At 52.9% G+C, this 12957-nt stretch overlaps 1 protein-coding gene across 5 annotated transcripts in view; it reads right to left on the reverse strand.

Moving 5' to 3' along the window:
• CLEC16A (C-type lectin domain containing 16A) overlaps positions 1-12957 on the reverse strand; it is a 239460-nt gene that overhangs the window by 6020 nt on the left and 220483 nt on the right. For 4 of the 5 annotated variants that reach the window (XM_030798973.1, XM_030798971.1, XM_030798972.1 and 1 more), the window contains one exon: positions 9494-9658. In XM_030798973.1, the coding sequence (XP_030654833.1) occupies positions 9494-9658 (165 nt within the window). Of the gene's footprint in view, positions 1-1888; positions 2013-9493; positions 9659-12957 lie in introns of all 5 variants that reach the window. The other variant, XM_030798974.1, reaches the window with a different exon arrangement.

Consider the following 12957-nt stretch of genomic DNA (forward strand, 5'->3'; position numbering starts at 1 on the left):
GTGCACCCTGACCTAGCACGATCTGCCTGCTGTTCCTCAGAACCTGTGGTTCTCTGAGCAGTGCTCACCTACTCTGGTGGCCTCTGCCCTTGCTTCAAATGGGCATGAGCAGATCTGTGACGAACTCACACACATGTGGATCCACACATAAGTTTTGCTGCTGAGGAGGCAGTTTAGAAATGACTAATTCCCCAAATGGCACTGTCCTACCATCTGGAGACAAAGTAGCCAAGTGTTTCCTTCATGTTTTCTTAAAATTTCTATTTAAGTGTTTTCTCTCTTTGCTCAAGTCTGCATTTGCATGCAGATATTCAAAAAAGCTGGCCAACTTCATTCCCTGCTCCTTAATGGGGTGTTTGGTGATGAGAATAATCAGGGATGTGGAAACCTTGTAGGCAAATATATCAAAAAAAACCAACTAACAAACAATAGCATGTGCACAGAACTGATTTCTTCTTCAGGAAAAGGACCAGCGATTTTTATTAAAAGGGTTGGTTTTCCCCCTAAAAGTAGCCTCTTTTTTAATAGGGAAAAAATAACCTCTTCTTACCCATCACCTACCACATGGCCTTGTTGTTGTTGTTTAAGAACTGCTTCCTGAACTTGATCTACAAGTGTATCCAACCGAGGCAGGTGAAAAAGGAGAACTCTGCCAGGTTTTCACTGGGGGGAGAATTACCCACTGAGGACACTTTTTTCTAGTCAAGTGCTGTGCTGCAAAAGTTATTGGTGAAACCTTAGCTTCGTGCCTGCTGGTGTTTTTGAACTCTAGGGCCACAAGTTGAGGCCAGACCCAGGAAATAAGGGATTTGGAGACAAATCTGACTTCCTGGCCATGGGCCGGGGAGACAGAGCCGAGGGGGTAATGGGACATTCAGGAAGGCCACATTTCCATGAGCAGTGGACAGACCTCCCGTGGCTGTGGCCAGTGAGCACACCAAGGCAGCAGGTCCCCCGTGTGCCTGGCCAGCACCTCAGAAACTGATCTGCAGGTCTAGGGTGGGGCCTTAACACATCCTTGTCAAGCAAGTGGTGACTTCCGGCAAAAACTTGGATTTGTTGTGCTGGGTTGGGAAAAAGTGGGGCTGAGTGTTGTGGGGAAGAAAAGGATGGTACCTGTACAGCAAGTGGAGGGCGAAGCTCAGACAAAATAGGATTTCAACACAAAAGAAGGCAAAGGCTCCCAGCAGACAAGCGCAACGGCCAATGGAGAAAAGCGCATCAGAAACCAGAGAAGCGTCATAGGGGAGGCAGCAGGGATGGCCCGGACAGCGAGCCAGGCTGCTGGGTGGTGGCCCATGGACCAGCCTCACCGCTGTGTGGGTGCCACTCAGAAAGGGAGATGATGGGGCCACATCCATCCATGTGTCTATGAGGGAAATGGCTCTTGGCCTCTGGTCAAAACAGGACTGAATTTGCCACTTATCTTAGAGCAAGACCAGGGGAAGAAAGGAAAAAAGAAACGAGGAGACTTCTTGGTTGCTTTCTACAAATTCTCACTTTGCCAGCCAACTGCCACCCAACCCCCATGGTCTAAACTGGGGGGACCCCTGGAGGACTTGGCGGGAGCATCTGCTTCTGGCCCGGGCCAAGCCTGATGCTGGTGCACATGTCACAGAGAAGGACAGCGTTTCCAGGCTGTACAGGTCTGGCTCAGAAGGACTGCCACGAAGGTCAAGGGCCAGGGATCTGGTCTTCACATGAGGTGAGGCCAGAAAGGGAGCAGGGAGAGCCAGCTCTGGGGGAAAATGGGGAAGTGCCGCCTTGGCAAATGGCTGTGTGCTCAGGCCCAGCTTGGCCCACCTTGCCAGCGCGGACCCTGCCGACTGTGGAAATGCAGCGTGGCGAGTGGACGTCGCGGCCCGAGCGGCTCACAGGGGACACCTGCCTGAATTGACTGTGCGTGAGGTGCCGTGGCAGCCGCCGTTCGGAGCACTAAACCCAGTGGCCGCCATGACTGTCGGCCTCCGACAGGCTGAACACTCGCCGGCGTCCTTTCCTGCCACTCCTGACTAGAGGGAAAACACAGCGACAGATCATAGAAAGCCTTTAACAATGGGACAGCAGAGGCGACATGGAGGGGACACAGAGCAGCAGTGGACGCTGAGCACTGACGAGGGGCGAGGGTCGTGGGGCAGTGCCCAGCATGGGCTTGTGGCCACCGGTGCATGGGGTGCTGGCCCCCCATGCAGAGAAGACACCCCCCACGCAACCCCCAGGACGAGGTAGGGTCGAGATCGCTCAGAACCAAATTGTTCACTCGTGCAACTTAATCGGGTTAGGGGCAGAGAAGGTGGGGTCCTGTTGGAAAGGAAAGATGGGTTCATCTGCAACATCTGGTCTCGGTCGGAAGCCTCAGGGGACAGAAGAACAGAATCACCTGTCAGTTTTAGACGTGGCCCAGGAGTTAGGACACGAAAACCCTGTATCCTCAGGATGGTGTGAGGAGGGCAGGGTGTGTGGCTGGAGGACTGGCGTCACACCAGCTAAGTGAATCAAGCAGATTTCTGACCCCAAGTGAGAAGGTTCTTGGTGTCACACACTGACGCCAACAGCATAGCTCCGAGTCCTGAGAAAGCTCAGATGCTCGAGGCGCTCCATGAGCCTCTCCATGAGCCTCTCCCTCAGCCACCTATCTGGGCAGCGACTTGGTGACCCGTGCCTTTGAAAATCAAGACTGCACCACAGCAGGAGAGCTGAGACCAGGTGCCAGGTGGCCGAGTGGGGCTTCTAATTGGCTGAAATAAAAACGTCAGGAGCATCTCACTGCGAAGGGAGAAACCACACTCTCAAAAAAGAAGGCGGGTGAGCACACAGCTTGAATGTAATGCCACAGAGCACTACAATGTGAAGGTCCTTAGATGCCACTGGACGATACAGTGAAAAATGGTGAAAATGGTTAAGTTTATGTTACCCGTATGTTACCACAATAAAAAAAGGATGATGCCACAGAGAAAACTGAGGAGAAAAGGGAACATATCTTACTTGGGGTTTCTGTCCTTAAAACTCCAGCGGGACAGTGGTGACTGAGTTGAGTGGCATGTGGGTGGGTTTCAGGCCATCTGACTCTCAGTTGGCCCAAATGGGAGGTGTGGTGGGTTGAAGGGGGCTCTCTTGGACACAGGCATAGGGTGGGTCTGGATGGGAGGGAAGCCGGGGAAGCTCCCTGCACTGGGCTGTCAACAGCAGCCAGACCCGTCTTTCTACAAAACCTCAGGGGACAATAGAGGTGGCCATGACTCATAACCCAATGTGGTTTTGTTTGTTTTGAGACAGAATCTCGCTCTGTTGCCCAGGCTGGAGTACAGCGGCATGATCTTGGCTCACTGCAACCTCTCCCTCCCGGGCTCAAGCAATTCTTCTGCCTCAGCCTCCCAAGTAGCTGGGATTACAGACGCCTACCACCACGCCTGGCTAATTTTTGTATTTTTAGTAGAGATGGGGGTTCACCATGTTGGCCAGGCTGGTCTCAAATTTCTGACCTCACATGATCCACCCGCCTTGGCCTCCCAGAGTGCTAGAATTACATGCTTGAGCCACTGCACTCAGCCCTTTTTGTTTTTTAAAAATGAATGCTTAATTACACCTACTATGTGCTCCCCCAAATTAAAAATAAATAAGCAGGCTGACATTCACGCTGTCGTCATTTTTGAACAAACAGTTTTCTGTCTTCCCCAAGGTAGCTCACTTGGAATGTATGTGAACTCCAACTAATCTGGAGCTCAGAGGTGTGAGTGGGCTGTTTAAGGAACTCACTGTAGGTCAGAGTTCTTATCTGAGTAGATGGTTTTCCTATTGGCATCTCACTCAGAGAGTGTGAGTGTGTGTATGTGAGTGTGTGTATGTGTGTGTGTGACCATGTACACACATCTGTATGTGTGTGACTGTATGAGTGTGTGCATGTATGTGAATGTGGCTGTGTATTTATGTGTGAGTGTGACTATGTAAATCCATTTGTATATGTGTGATGTGGTGTGTGTATGTGTGTGGGACTATGCATGCACATTTGTATATGTGAGTGTGTATGTGCAGTGGTATGTGTGTGACTGCATGTATGTATGTGTGAGAGTGTGACTATGCACGCACATTTGTATGTGTGAGTGTGTATGTGCCCTGGCATGTGTGTGACTCTGTGTGTGTGGGAGTGTGACTATGCACGCACATTTGTATGTGTGGCTGAATGAACATGCGCATTGGCATGTGTGACTGTGTGTATGCAGAAGTGTCACTGTGTGGGTGCACAGTGGTATTCCGAAGATATTTCTAATGTTTTCCTGTGGCCCCACATGTGGTTCTAAAATTGGGTCTTTTTTCACTTTCCCGCTGTATATTCTTTGCAAGTTCAGCTTCTCAAAACCATAAAATGTTTAAGGGGAAAAAATGCTGATTCCAATCCTGCAATTTTCTCACTAGGGGCTGGTTGAGGCCTGCCAGGCTAGCTCTGCTGGATGTGTGGGCGACAAGATGCCTGACTCCTGGACACTTCGTGGGGAGGGTGTCGGGCTCTCCCAACAGAGCACTGGAGGATCTCACCGCACTTCTCAAAACGACCGGCCATTAAAGTGCCCTGAGGCACAGTTGCTCAGGTCATCGGGGAGTTCAGTGTTGACTCTCCCTTTGGTCTGGGGCCAGCACTGAAAGAGCCACTCCAGGGCACCCATAGCTCTGACTCTGGCATGCGAAGGAGGCTCAGAGGCAGGTGCTGCACACGGAGGGAGCCTCCGGGTGACCAAGGAGCCAGTGACCCCTCGGGGCTGTCCCCTTCCCCCTTCTGGCTGAGAGACCCTCGCCTGTACTGGGCCTGAAGCTACCGCTGGGCTATAGGCCGTGGCCCTGATGGGCATGGGGAATGTTCCTCAAAAGTGTCCTCCCCCCGCTACGGCCCGTCTGCATTTAGGAAGACAGAATGTACAGGCAGACCCCAGGGAGATGGGCAAAAGGAATCCACAGGTCTCTAGGAGATGTGGTTTCGGACCCTGGTGGACTCATGTGAGACCCAAAGGCCACCTTCCACACGGACCAGGGCCTCGCCAACCCCTCGTCCCCCGGCTGTCATCTCAAGCGATGCCACCTCTGGGAGCCTCCCACACTGTTCTGCGTTGGCTCTCAGAACCTGCTGCACTTTTCCTTTGTCAGTTTGTAACTGCACATGCGTCCGGGTGGCCACCTGATAGGCCTCAGCCACCCTGCCTGCCTGTAAGATCATGCTTTTTGCCACACTGTATCCCGAATGCTGTGCACAGTAGGGACTTACCCTAATCCTGCTTGCTTAGAAAACACTAATTCAGTGAGATGGGGAGTGAGCTGCCCAAACCCAGGGAAGATAAGATGCAGGGAGATGAGATGAGCCACCAAGAGGATGGAAGTCCACGTGTGGGCCGGGCGGGTGGACAGATCTCTTCGATCAGGTCTCAAGTCCACAAAACCAAGAGGACAGCCTGAGCCTAAATCCTGGGGGCCAGGCTGAGGTCCCCACGGGAAGGAGAGAATGTGTTTCGGATAAATGTGGGGAGTTTTCAAACCCAGGCAGGAAACCTAAGGTCCTCTGAGCTGGACACAGGGTGGAGGCGGAAAACCCAATTGAGCATCAGCTGGTTTCACTGCCTCACGTGGGATGAACCCACGTGGGCTCCCTGGGGTCCACTTTGCTGCTGATTTTAGGAAAGCACCAGGCCTTCCTCCCACAGGGGTTCACACCACCCAGCCTTCTGCTGGCTGGGGTTGCACATGTTAGCAGGCCTTCACAAGCGGGGCCGTGACTTTTCACTTGGGCCCTAGAGCAGCCATGCACATTGGAAGGAGAAACATACTTCATGGGCTGCCTCCAACCAGGATCCAGATCGGGGCCCGGGTCTCTGCGACACCCTAGAGGTGCCTGAGACAGTCTTGGAAACTGCATCGGACATTCTGCTGCCATGGGCTTTAGGGCTGCTAAGGCTAGGCTTCAGATCCTGGCTCCTCTGCTGGCTAGCTGCATCCTCTGGGCCAAGCTGCCCAGCCTTTCTGGGCCCGTGTTTTCTACTGTACAGTGTGAGGCGGAGTGTGGCAGGATTCAACAAAGGGACATCTGTGAAGTGCGTATAAGCATGGTGTCTGGCACAGGAGGGCTCAATTTCAGGAGGAGTGTCTACTGGGACGCCACACAGCAGGTGCACACTGAGAAGGCCCTGCCGTGGCTACAGCAGGAGCCCACGCTGATTGGTGGGTGCCTGGGCCACACCAACTGTCAAAACAGCATGAAGGTCACTCCCAGCTTTTAACAACATCCTTGAACAATTCAAGTGTTCAAAACCATGGGCCAGAGCTATGGAAAACTGGGCCTGTCTCATCGCTTGGGGGATGGTATATCTTCTGTACTTTCCCAGCCAAACACCTGGCCATGCAAAGTGTGCTTTCAATGGCAAAGGAGGGCCAGGCGTGATGGCTCATGCCTGTAATGCTAGCACTTTGGGAGGCTGAGGTGGGTGGATCACTTGAGGTCAGTAGTTCAAGACCAGCCTGGCCAACATGGTGAAACCCCATCTCTACTAAAAATACAAAAATTAGTTGGGCATGGTGGTGCGCACCTGTAATTCCAGCTACTCAGGAGGCTGAGGTGAGAGAATTGCTTGAATCTGGGAGGCAGAGGTTGCAGTGAGCCGAGATTGCAACACTGCACTTCAGCCTGGGCAACTGAGCAAGACTCTGTCTCAGAAAAACAAAACAAAACAAAAAATCAATGGCAAAGAAGCCACTGGGGTTTGCAAGTTCTGACTTCAGAGGGTCTGGCAGCCACTCTCTACAAGGGGGAGCTTCCTGGACTCCGGGAGGCTCCATAATCACAGAGACAGGATCGCCTCTGACTTAGCATTGTGCCCTCAAAAACCACTTTGAGGACAAGCTGCCCCTTGTAGGGGGCTGCAGCTGTCTTCTGCTTTCCAGGCTGAAGGCAGTGGGCGGTTAGGATGAATGAGCTTGGAGGAGAGGCCCTGGCCCACCCAGCTGCCTGGCTGGCCCTCCAAGGATATCATCTCTGGCGGATCAGGGCCAGGTCCCTGGTGGGTGGAAAGTTGGGTGAGCGAGCCGCACAGGGTGACCTTCCTTCATCAGAAGCCTGAATGCTGGGCCGCACTCTGAGCTGATGTCAAATCAAGCAACTGGCAGAAGGGCTCCTATCCCAACAAAGCTGTCTCCCTTCTCCTGTCCTTGGCTTTCTCTCCTCTGTGGCTTGGTGGAAGAGCAGGCAGATGTTGGAGCCATCTGGTTAGGCCCATCCCTACAAGGAACATGGGAAGCCCATATGCTTTGTTCTGGGTGGACTGGGAGGAAGATTGCAGGCTGGCCTGGAAGTCTGGCCTCAAGACAGGGAGGAGCTTGTGGGCTCTGATGACCTCTCCTGTCAGGGATCAATAGCTGCATCCTGAGGCATCTGTAAGAGTAAAGCCCAGGCTGCCCGCCGGGCACGGCCCTTCATCAGGTGAGTTGTCTCAGTGTCTGCAGAGCTGGACAGGCAGGCTGGGCCTCAGGCTTTTACTGTCATGCTGCATAAAGAATGGGGACCTACACACTTGTCTCCGCAGGCCTGCTGGGGACGCACCAAATGGGAGCAGACACCTCGGAAGTCCTGACTCTCACTTATCGACTGGAACTGCCTGGCCACCTGACAGCCAAGTTAATAGCCACTGCATTTCTAAGATGAGAAGACATTATGCTGGTACCATGCAGGGGATGGTGGGGGTTGGGACAGAAGGGCTGAGGGAGGCCAAGAAAAAAGAAACTAGCACACACTGCAGACACCAGGCCCTGGGAAAGTACAGAGTTGAAGCCTCAGGGGTCACATTCAGGTGGGCATCCATATACCGAAGCCCATTTTTGATACTGTGGGTCTTTGCTGGTTTTAACTTTAGGCAAATAAGTATATGGCTGTTTGTTCACTTAGCTGTTGGCTGTACGTCCTTAAAAATGACAGAAAGGTGACCACAGCTACAACGGCAAGGAAGCTTTCATCCCCAGTGCAATGGGAAATATGTGCGTTGGGGTGCCCACGCAGACACAGAAGTGTGCACACGCAGGCAGAAGGTGGATGCGAACACAGGCACATGAACACACAACCCTGCATGCCCACCCCTGAGCAAGCATGAAACAGGATCAAGAGGGCTACTGAGGGCGCGTCTAAGTTTCTGAAAGAAGCTCTGCTGGACTTTTCCAGCTACAAGCCTGACAACAGCGGTGGCATCTGCTTGGATGTGCAGCCAACCTTAAATTGGGCTCAGAAATAGCTCAGAAGGGGTGGTCATGTCCTGGAGCAGGTGCCGAGTGGAAGAGGATCTCTCAGTGAGGTGGCTGTGGGGTGACCTTCCTGCCTGGGCCTCGTGAAGTCAATAGGAAATGGAGGTAACATACTGTGTGGATGGGAGAGACACAGGTGGGTTGGGGTGCTCTGAGCCACAGGCATGAACTGGAAATGCAAAAGCTGGAAGTGCCTGAGAGAGAGAGGTATAGGTGCCCAGGGAGATCTTGGCTCCTGGTGCTGAGAGGATGGTGACCAGGGGCCCTCGACCTCCCTGGCTCTGCAGTAGCCTGTGTCCTCCTGCCATGATCCATCAATCCAGAACTTAACAAGAGTTGGGCCAGGTACCCCTGAAATATGATGAGTGAGGGCTCTGGAGGGGAACTTGCAGGAACAGTGAAGGATACTGAGGATCTCCAGTCAGAGGTGCAGGCAGTTGGCGTGACCCCCTAGACCCACGGCGGAGGGATGCTGCTGGGACACAGAACATCCTGCTGGCTCAAGGCCATGGATGCTCATCCCTGCTCCTCTGGCTACAATATGGGGCCATGTTGTTCCAGAGGACTGGTGTCTGTATTCCCCCACATCTCACACAGTGAATAGCTCATGGCAGCCGAGAATGAGAAGCCGGGGCATGTCCCATTCCAGGCTGACTCCAGGGGATCCCATTCACTCCCGGGTTCCCTCTGTGCCATGTCTGAAGTGGAGTAAGTTGAAGGATGGCAAGATACGACTTCATCACATCCTACCAAAGGGTGGCAAAGTGCGTGCCTACTCGAACAACTGGACCGCACCACATTTAAGGACAAAACTGGTATGTTACAGAGGAAAAAAAAAAATTAGCAGGAACGCGATTCTTTTCCCAGACTGCAAACAACCCCCTCAGAAGACCCCTCCTTGTGACACCTAAGACTGTGGAGGTGACGATGGGGTGGGTTTAGGTGTGGCCCGCCTGCTGCCCATTAGCTCTGCAGTCAGTGACAGCTTCAGGGGGGAACGGCCTGAAAAAGGAGCAATTCTTCCCCATCTGGGAGCTGACCCAGCCTGGGAGGGAACATCAAGTTAGAGGAATCTCCAGAGGCTTCAGGTGCAGATACCTGAGTGGCAGCAACCTTCAAGTGCTGTGACAAGGAGGAAGGACCTGGAGGTCAGGGGTTTTGGTAATGGCGAGGGATCGCAGGGTTCTCCAAATGTCCCCATATCACTGAGTCACGTGGCCAATACCTGCTGGACTCTGGGCTGTGGAGGGGGTGGAGGATGAGCTGGTGCCTCCTGAGTCACAGTGGCTGGTGCTTCTGCTGCCGCTGGGGCTCCCGCTGGCGGAGGGTGGCGACTGTGAGGACAGGGACGGGGAGCTGTGCTGGTTTATGCACTGCGCCACGGCGAAGCCTGCAAGACAAAGTACCAGGTGACCAAGTGGAAGCAAAGAGCAGGCCTAGGGGCCTCAATGTCACGGTTTCACTGAACAACCCAACCTCAGTTCCTTGAAAGTCCTGCTCTGTTCCCTGGAACAGGCTGACCTCACTGGTCGTGGCCCTGACCCAGCCACATTTTGAAGCTATTTCAAGGAAAAGGTTTATTACAGATTTATTTCAAGGAACAGAGTACAACCAGCCACAGAGCTGAGTGTGGGGCCATGAGTCGTAAATCTGAGTGCCTGACACTGGCTCAGCAGCGTGCCAGCTGTGCCCTTGAAGAGGGACATGCAGCCTCGTGGCAAGTTCACCCAGGGATGCTAGATGCCCTCATGGTACAGTCTCAGGCCTCTGCTGATGGTGCCCAAGGAAGGGCACCGGACCCATACTCCGAAGTCATACCCGGGGGACGCACGCTCTGAAGTCACACACGGGCAGGAGGACAATGACCTGGACGCTCCTTCCAGAGAATTTGCTCTGCCCTTGAGGTTCTAGGGAAGTCAGGTTCAGGAACAATGAAAGCCCTGGCAAAGAGCTAGTGATGATGGTCTCAAATGGCCCTCAGCACCTCCGGGACCTGGAGGTGGAGTCTGCCCGCACGTTTCTGCGGTAAACTGACCCAGCGGGGACGAATGAGCCCCTCATCTTGGAGACACTCAGACCTGGGTGCACCCCTGTTTCCCGCACAGAAGCACCAGACACAGGAACAGCTATCGTGTTTCTCTTGAGTGTTTCCCAGCCACAACCTGGAGTATCACTACCTACTCCCACTGTTGTGGGAATAAAATGAGAGAACTATTATCACACCCCAGCACAAGCTATGGCACATGGTGAGAGCTCAGTATACATGTTAGTTCTTTATGTTTTTTTGTGATAGGGTTTCACTCTGCTGCCCAGCCTGGAGTGCAGCAGTGTGATCTCAGCTCACTGCAGCCTTGAGCTCCCAGGCTCAAGTGATCTTCCCGCCTCAGCCTCCCGAGCAGCTGGGACTACAGGGATGTGCCACCATGCCCAAATAATTTTTTTTTTTTTTTGTAGAGATGGGAGTCCCACTATATTGCCCAGGCTGGTCTTGAACTCCTGGACTCAAGTGATCCTCCTGCTTTAGCCTCCCAAAGTTCTGGGATTACAGGTGTGAGTCACCACACCTGGCCGATAAGTGTTCTTTACGATAAATCAAAGCCCCTTTTATCCGGCCCAGGAGCTCCTCTTCTGGTGGACATGTGCTTTTCTGTAGGCCACAACTTCAGCCCCTAGGAGACGAGCAGGACCCATGGTAATGGTGCTTTGTAGCATAGAAGCAGCCCCAAATTGCGGTGGAGATACCGGCGCGGGGTGAGTCCTTCCAGCTGAGAGAAGGGATCTCAACCCGCCTGGTCATTCCGCCAAGCCTTGCCACTCCTCAAGCGAATACATTCACCACAGCCAGCCCCGGATCCCTTTCATGCCACCCGCCCTGCCTGAACCTTACACGGTCCAGCTCTCTGCTGACAACTACTTCCAGAAGGCCATCCAGGCCCTGAGCTCACCTTTCTTGAAACTCAGGAAGGCTGCAGGGTGTTAGCAGGGGTTGGCATCCTACAACCTGCTGCCTGCTTGGTAAGTAAAGTTTTACTGGAACAAGCCACGGTCCTTTGTTTACACAGACTATGGCTGCTTTCTCGATCAGTGGCAGAGTTGAGCAGTTGCCATAGCGACCACATGGCCTGCAAAGCCTAAAAGCCTTTTTTGCCAGGTTACCTGGCTCTGGACAGAAGCAATGTGCCCATCTGGTGCGAGGGATGACACCTAGGTTATGGTACCAGGGAAGCCTGGGATTTAACCCTCCTCTGCTCACTTCCCAGCTGAGGGACCTTGGGCAAGTCCCTGACGTCCCTCAGCCTCCTTCCTTTCACCTACAGATGGGACCTGCGGCTCAGCTTAGGGCTTAGCAGGACTCTTCTCCTGGCCATCAAGGAGGGGCTATTTCCACTCAGGTTCATGTGAAGCTGTTTTCGTCTAAAGATCAGCTCCTTAAAAGGCAGGGGCCCTATTTATACCCCCAGTTGCATTTTGGGGGTGACGTAACAAGCGCTGACTATAATGGCAAGTGCATGGGGCCCGGTGGGAGCAGGGTGAGTCTCCGAGTGAGGCGGTCATCCTGAGCACCAGCTCCTCCCGTGTGGAGGGTATTTCCTGCCCGCACCTACCGCAGAGGTCTGCTTGCAGAGAAAAAGACAGGATGAATGTAGCTAGAGTTCTCAGGAAGAGGCACAAGGTGATATATTGTGTGTGTGTGTCGGGGGCCCGCTCAGATGAACTATGGCAAACATCCGGCAAATCCAAACACTGGGCAGGAAGATTCCTTGGGGACACTCAGCCGCAGCCTCATGGAACCAGTTTTATAGCTGCTCACTTCTTAATCACTTGGAGCGGTAAACCCCCCAGTTTACAAGCTGTTTACTTGCCTCGAAAATGAATTACCCCTTAACAAATCAAAATGTCAAGATGGCTTTTCCCGAGCTGCCTATTTATCGGGGCCATGAACAGAGGGCCAGCCAGTGTAGTAACAGAGTTGGGATTACACCTTGTACGCGCCCGACAACGACCCCAGCTGGAATGGATCAACAACACGGCCGTTGCCAAGGTGGTCACAGGCCCATTTGAAGACGACACATCTTTTCTCTTGCCCTCTTTAAAGCCATGGTTTATTACAGCACCATACACCTGGTTTATTAACAAAAGACATCTGCAGTGGGACATGTAGGGTAGCAGACGACAAGCTGGCACCGCACTCAGGATGCTTAAATTCTTTTATTTTGGGAACGGGTTGGGATCAAGTTATAGATTGGCAGTAAAATCTGCATGCACTGAGTTAAACAAACAAACAAAAAAATCACCAACTACCGATCCCACCCATTTGCAGGGTCTAGCTGAGCAGAGGTTACTGAATACATCTCTCTTTCACCTGCTGCTACTAAAAATCCCACTTCCTTCCTTTCCACTCTCTCTCCCTTTGCCAGTAGCACTGAGACCAGAAAGCCACAGTGAGTTTTGTCTTTTTTTTTTTCCTTTATTTTGCTGGATGGCCAAGGCCCCCCACCTGCAATTTCAAGGGGCTTTTCCCCAGATCAAAGTGGCAACACATCAGAGAATCAGGACGGCACCAGGGAGAATTCAGGATGAACATCCATGGCCAGAGCGCCCTGTCCTCTGGTTCCTGCTTCATCCCAGCCAGGCAGTCCTTGATGAACTAGCTTTGGTAGAGGTGCCAGAGGCTTTTGGTGTATGAAT

Source organism: Nomascus leucogenys, chromosome 18 (genome assembly GCF_006542625.1).
Source record: "Nomascus leucogenys isolate Asia chromosome 18, Asia_NLE_v1, whole genome shotgun sequence".
In the NCBI taxonomy this organism is placed as follows: domain Eukaryota; kingdom Metazoa; phylum Chordata; class Mammalia; order Primates; family Hylobatidae; genus Nomascus; species Nomascus leucogenys.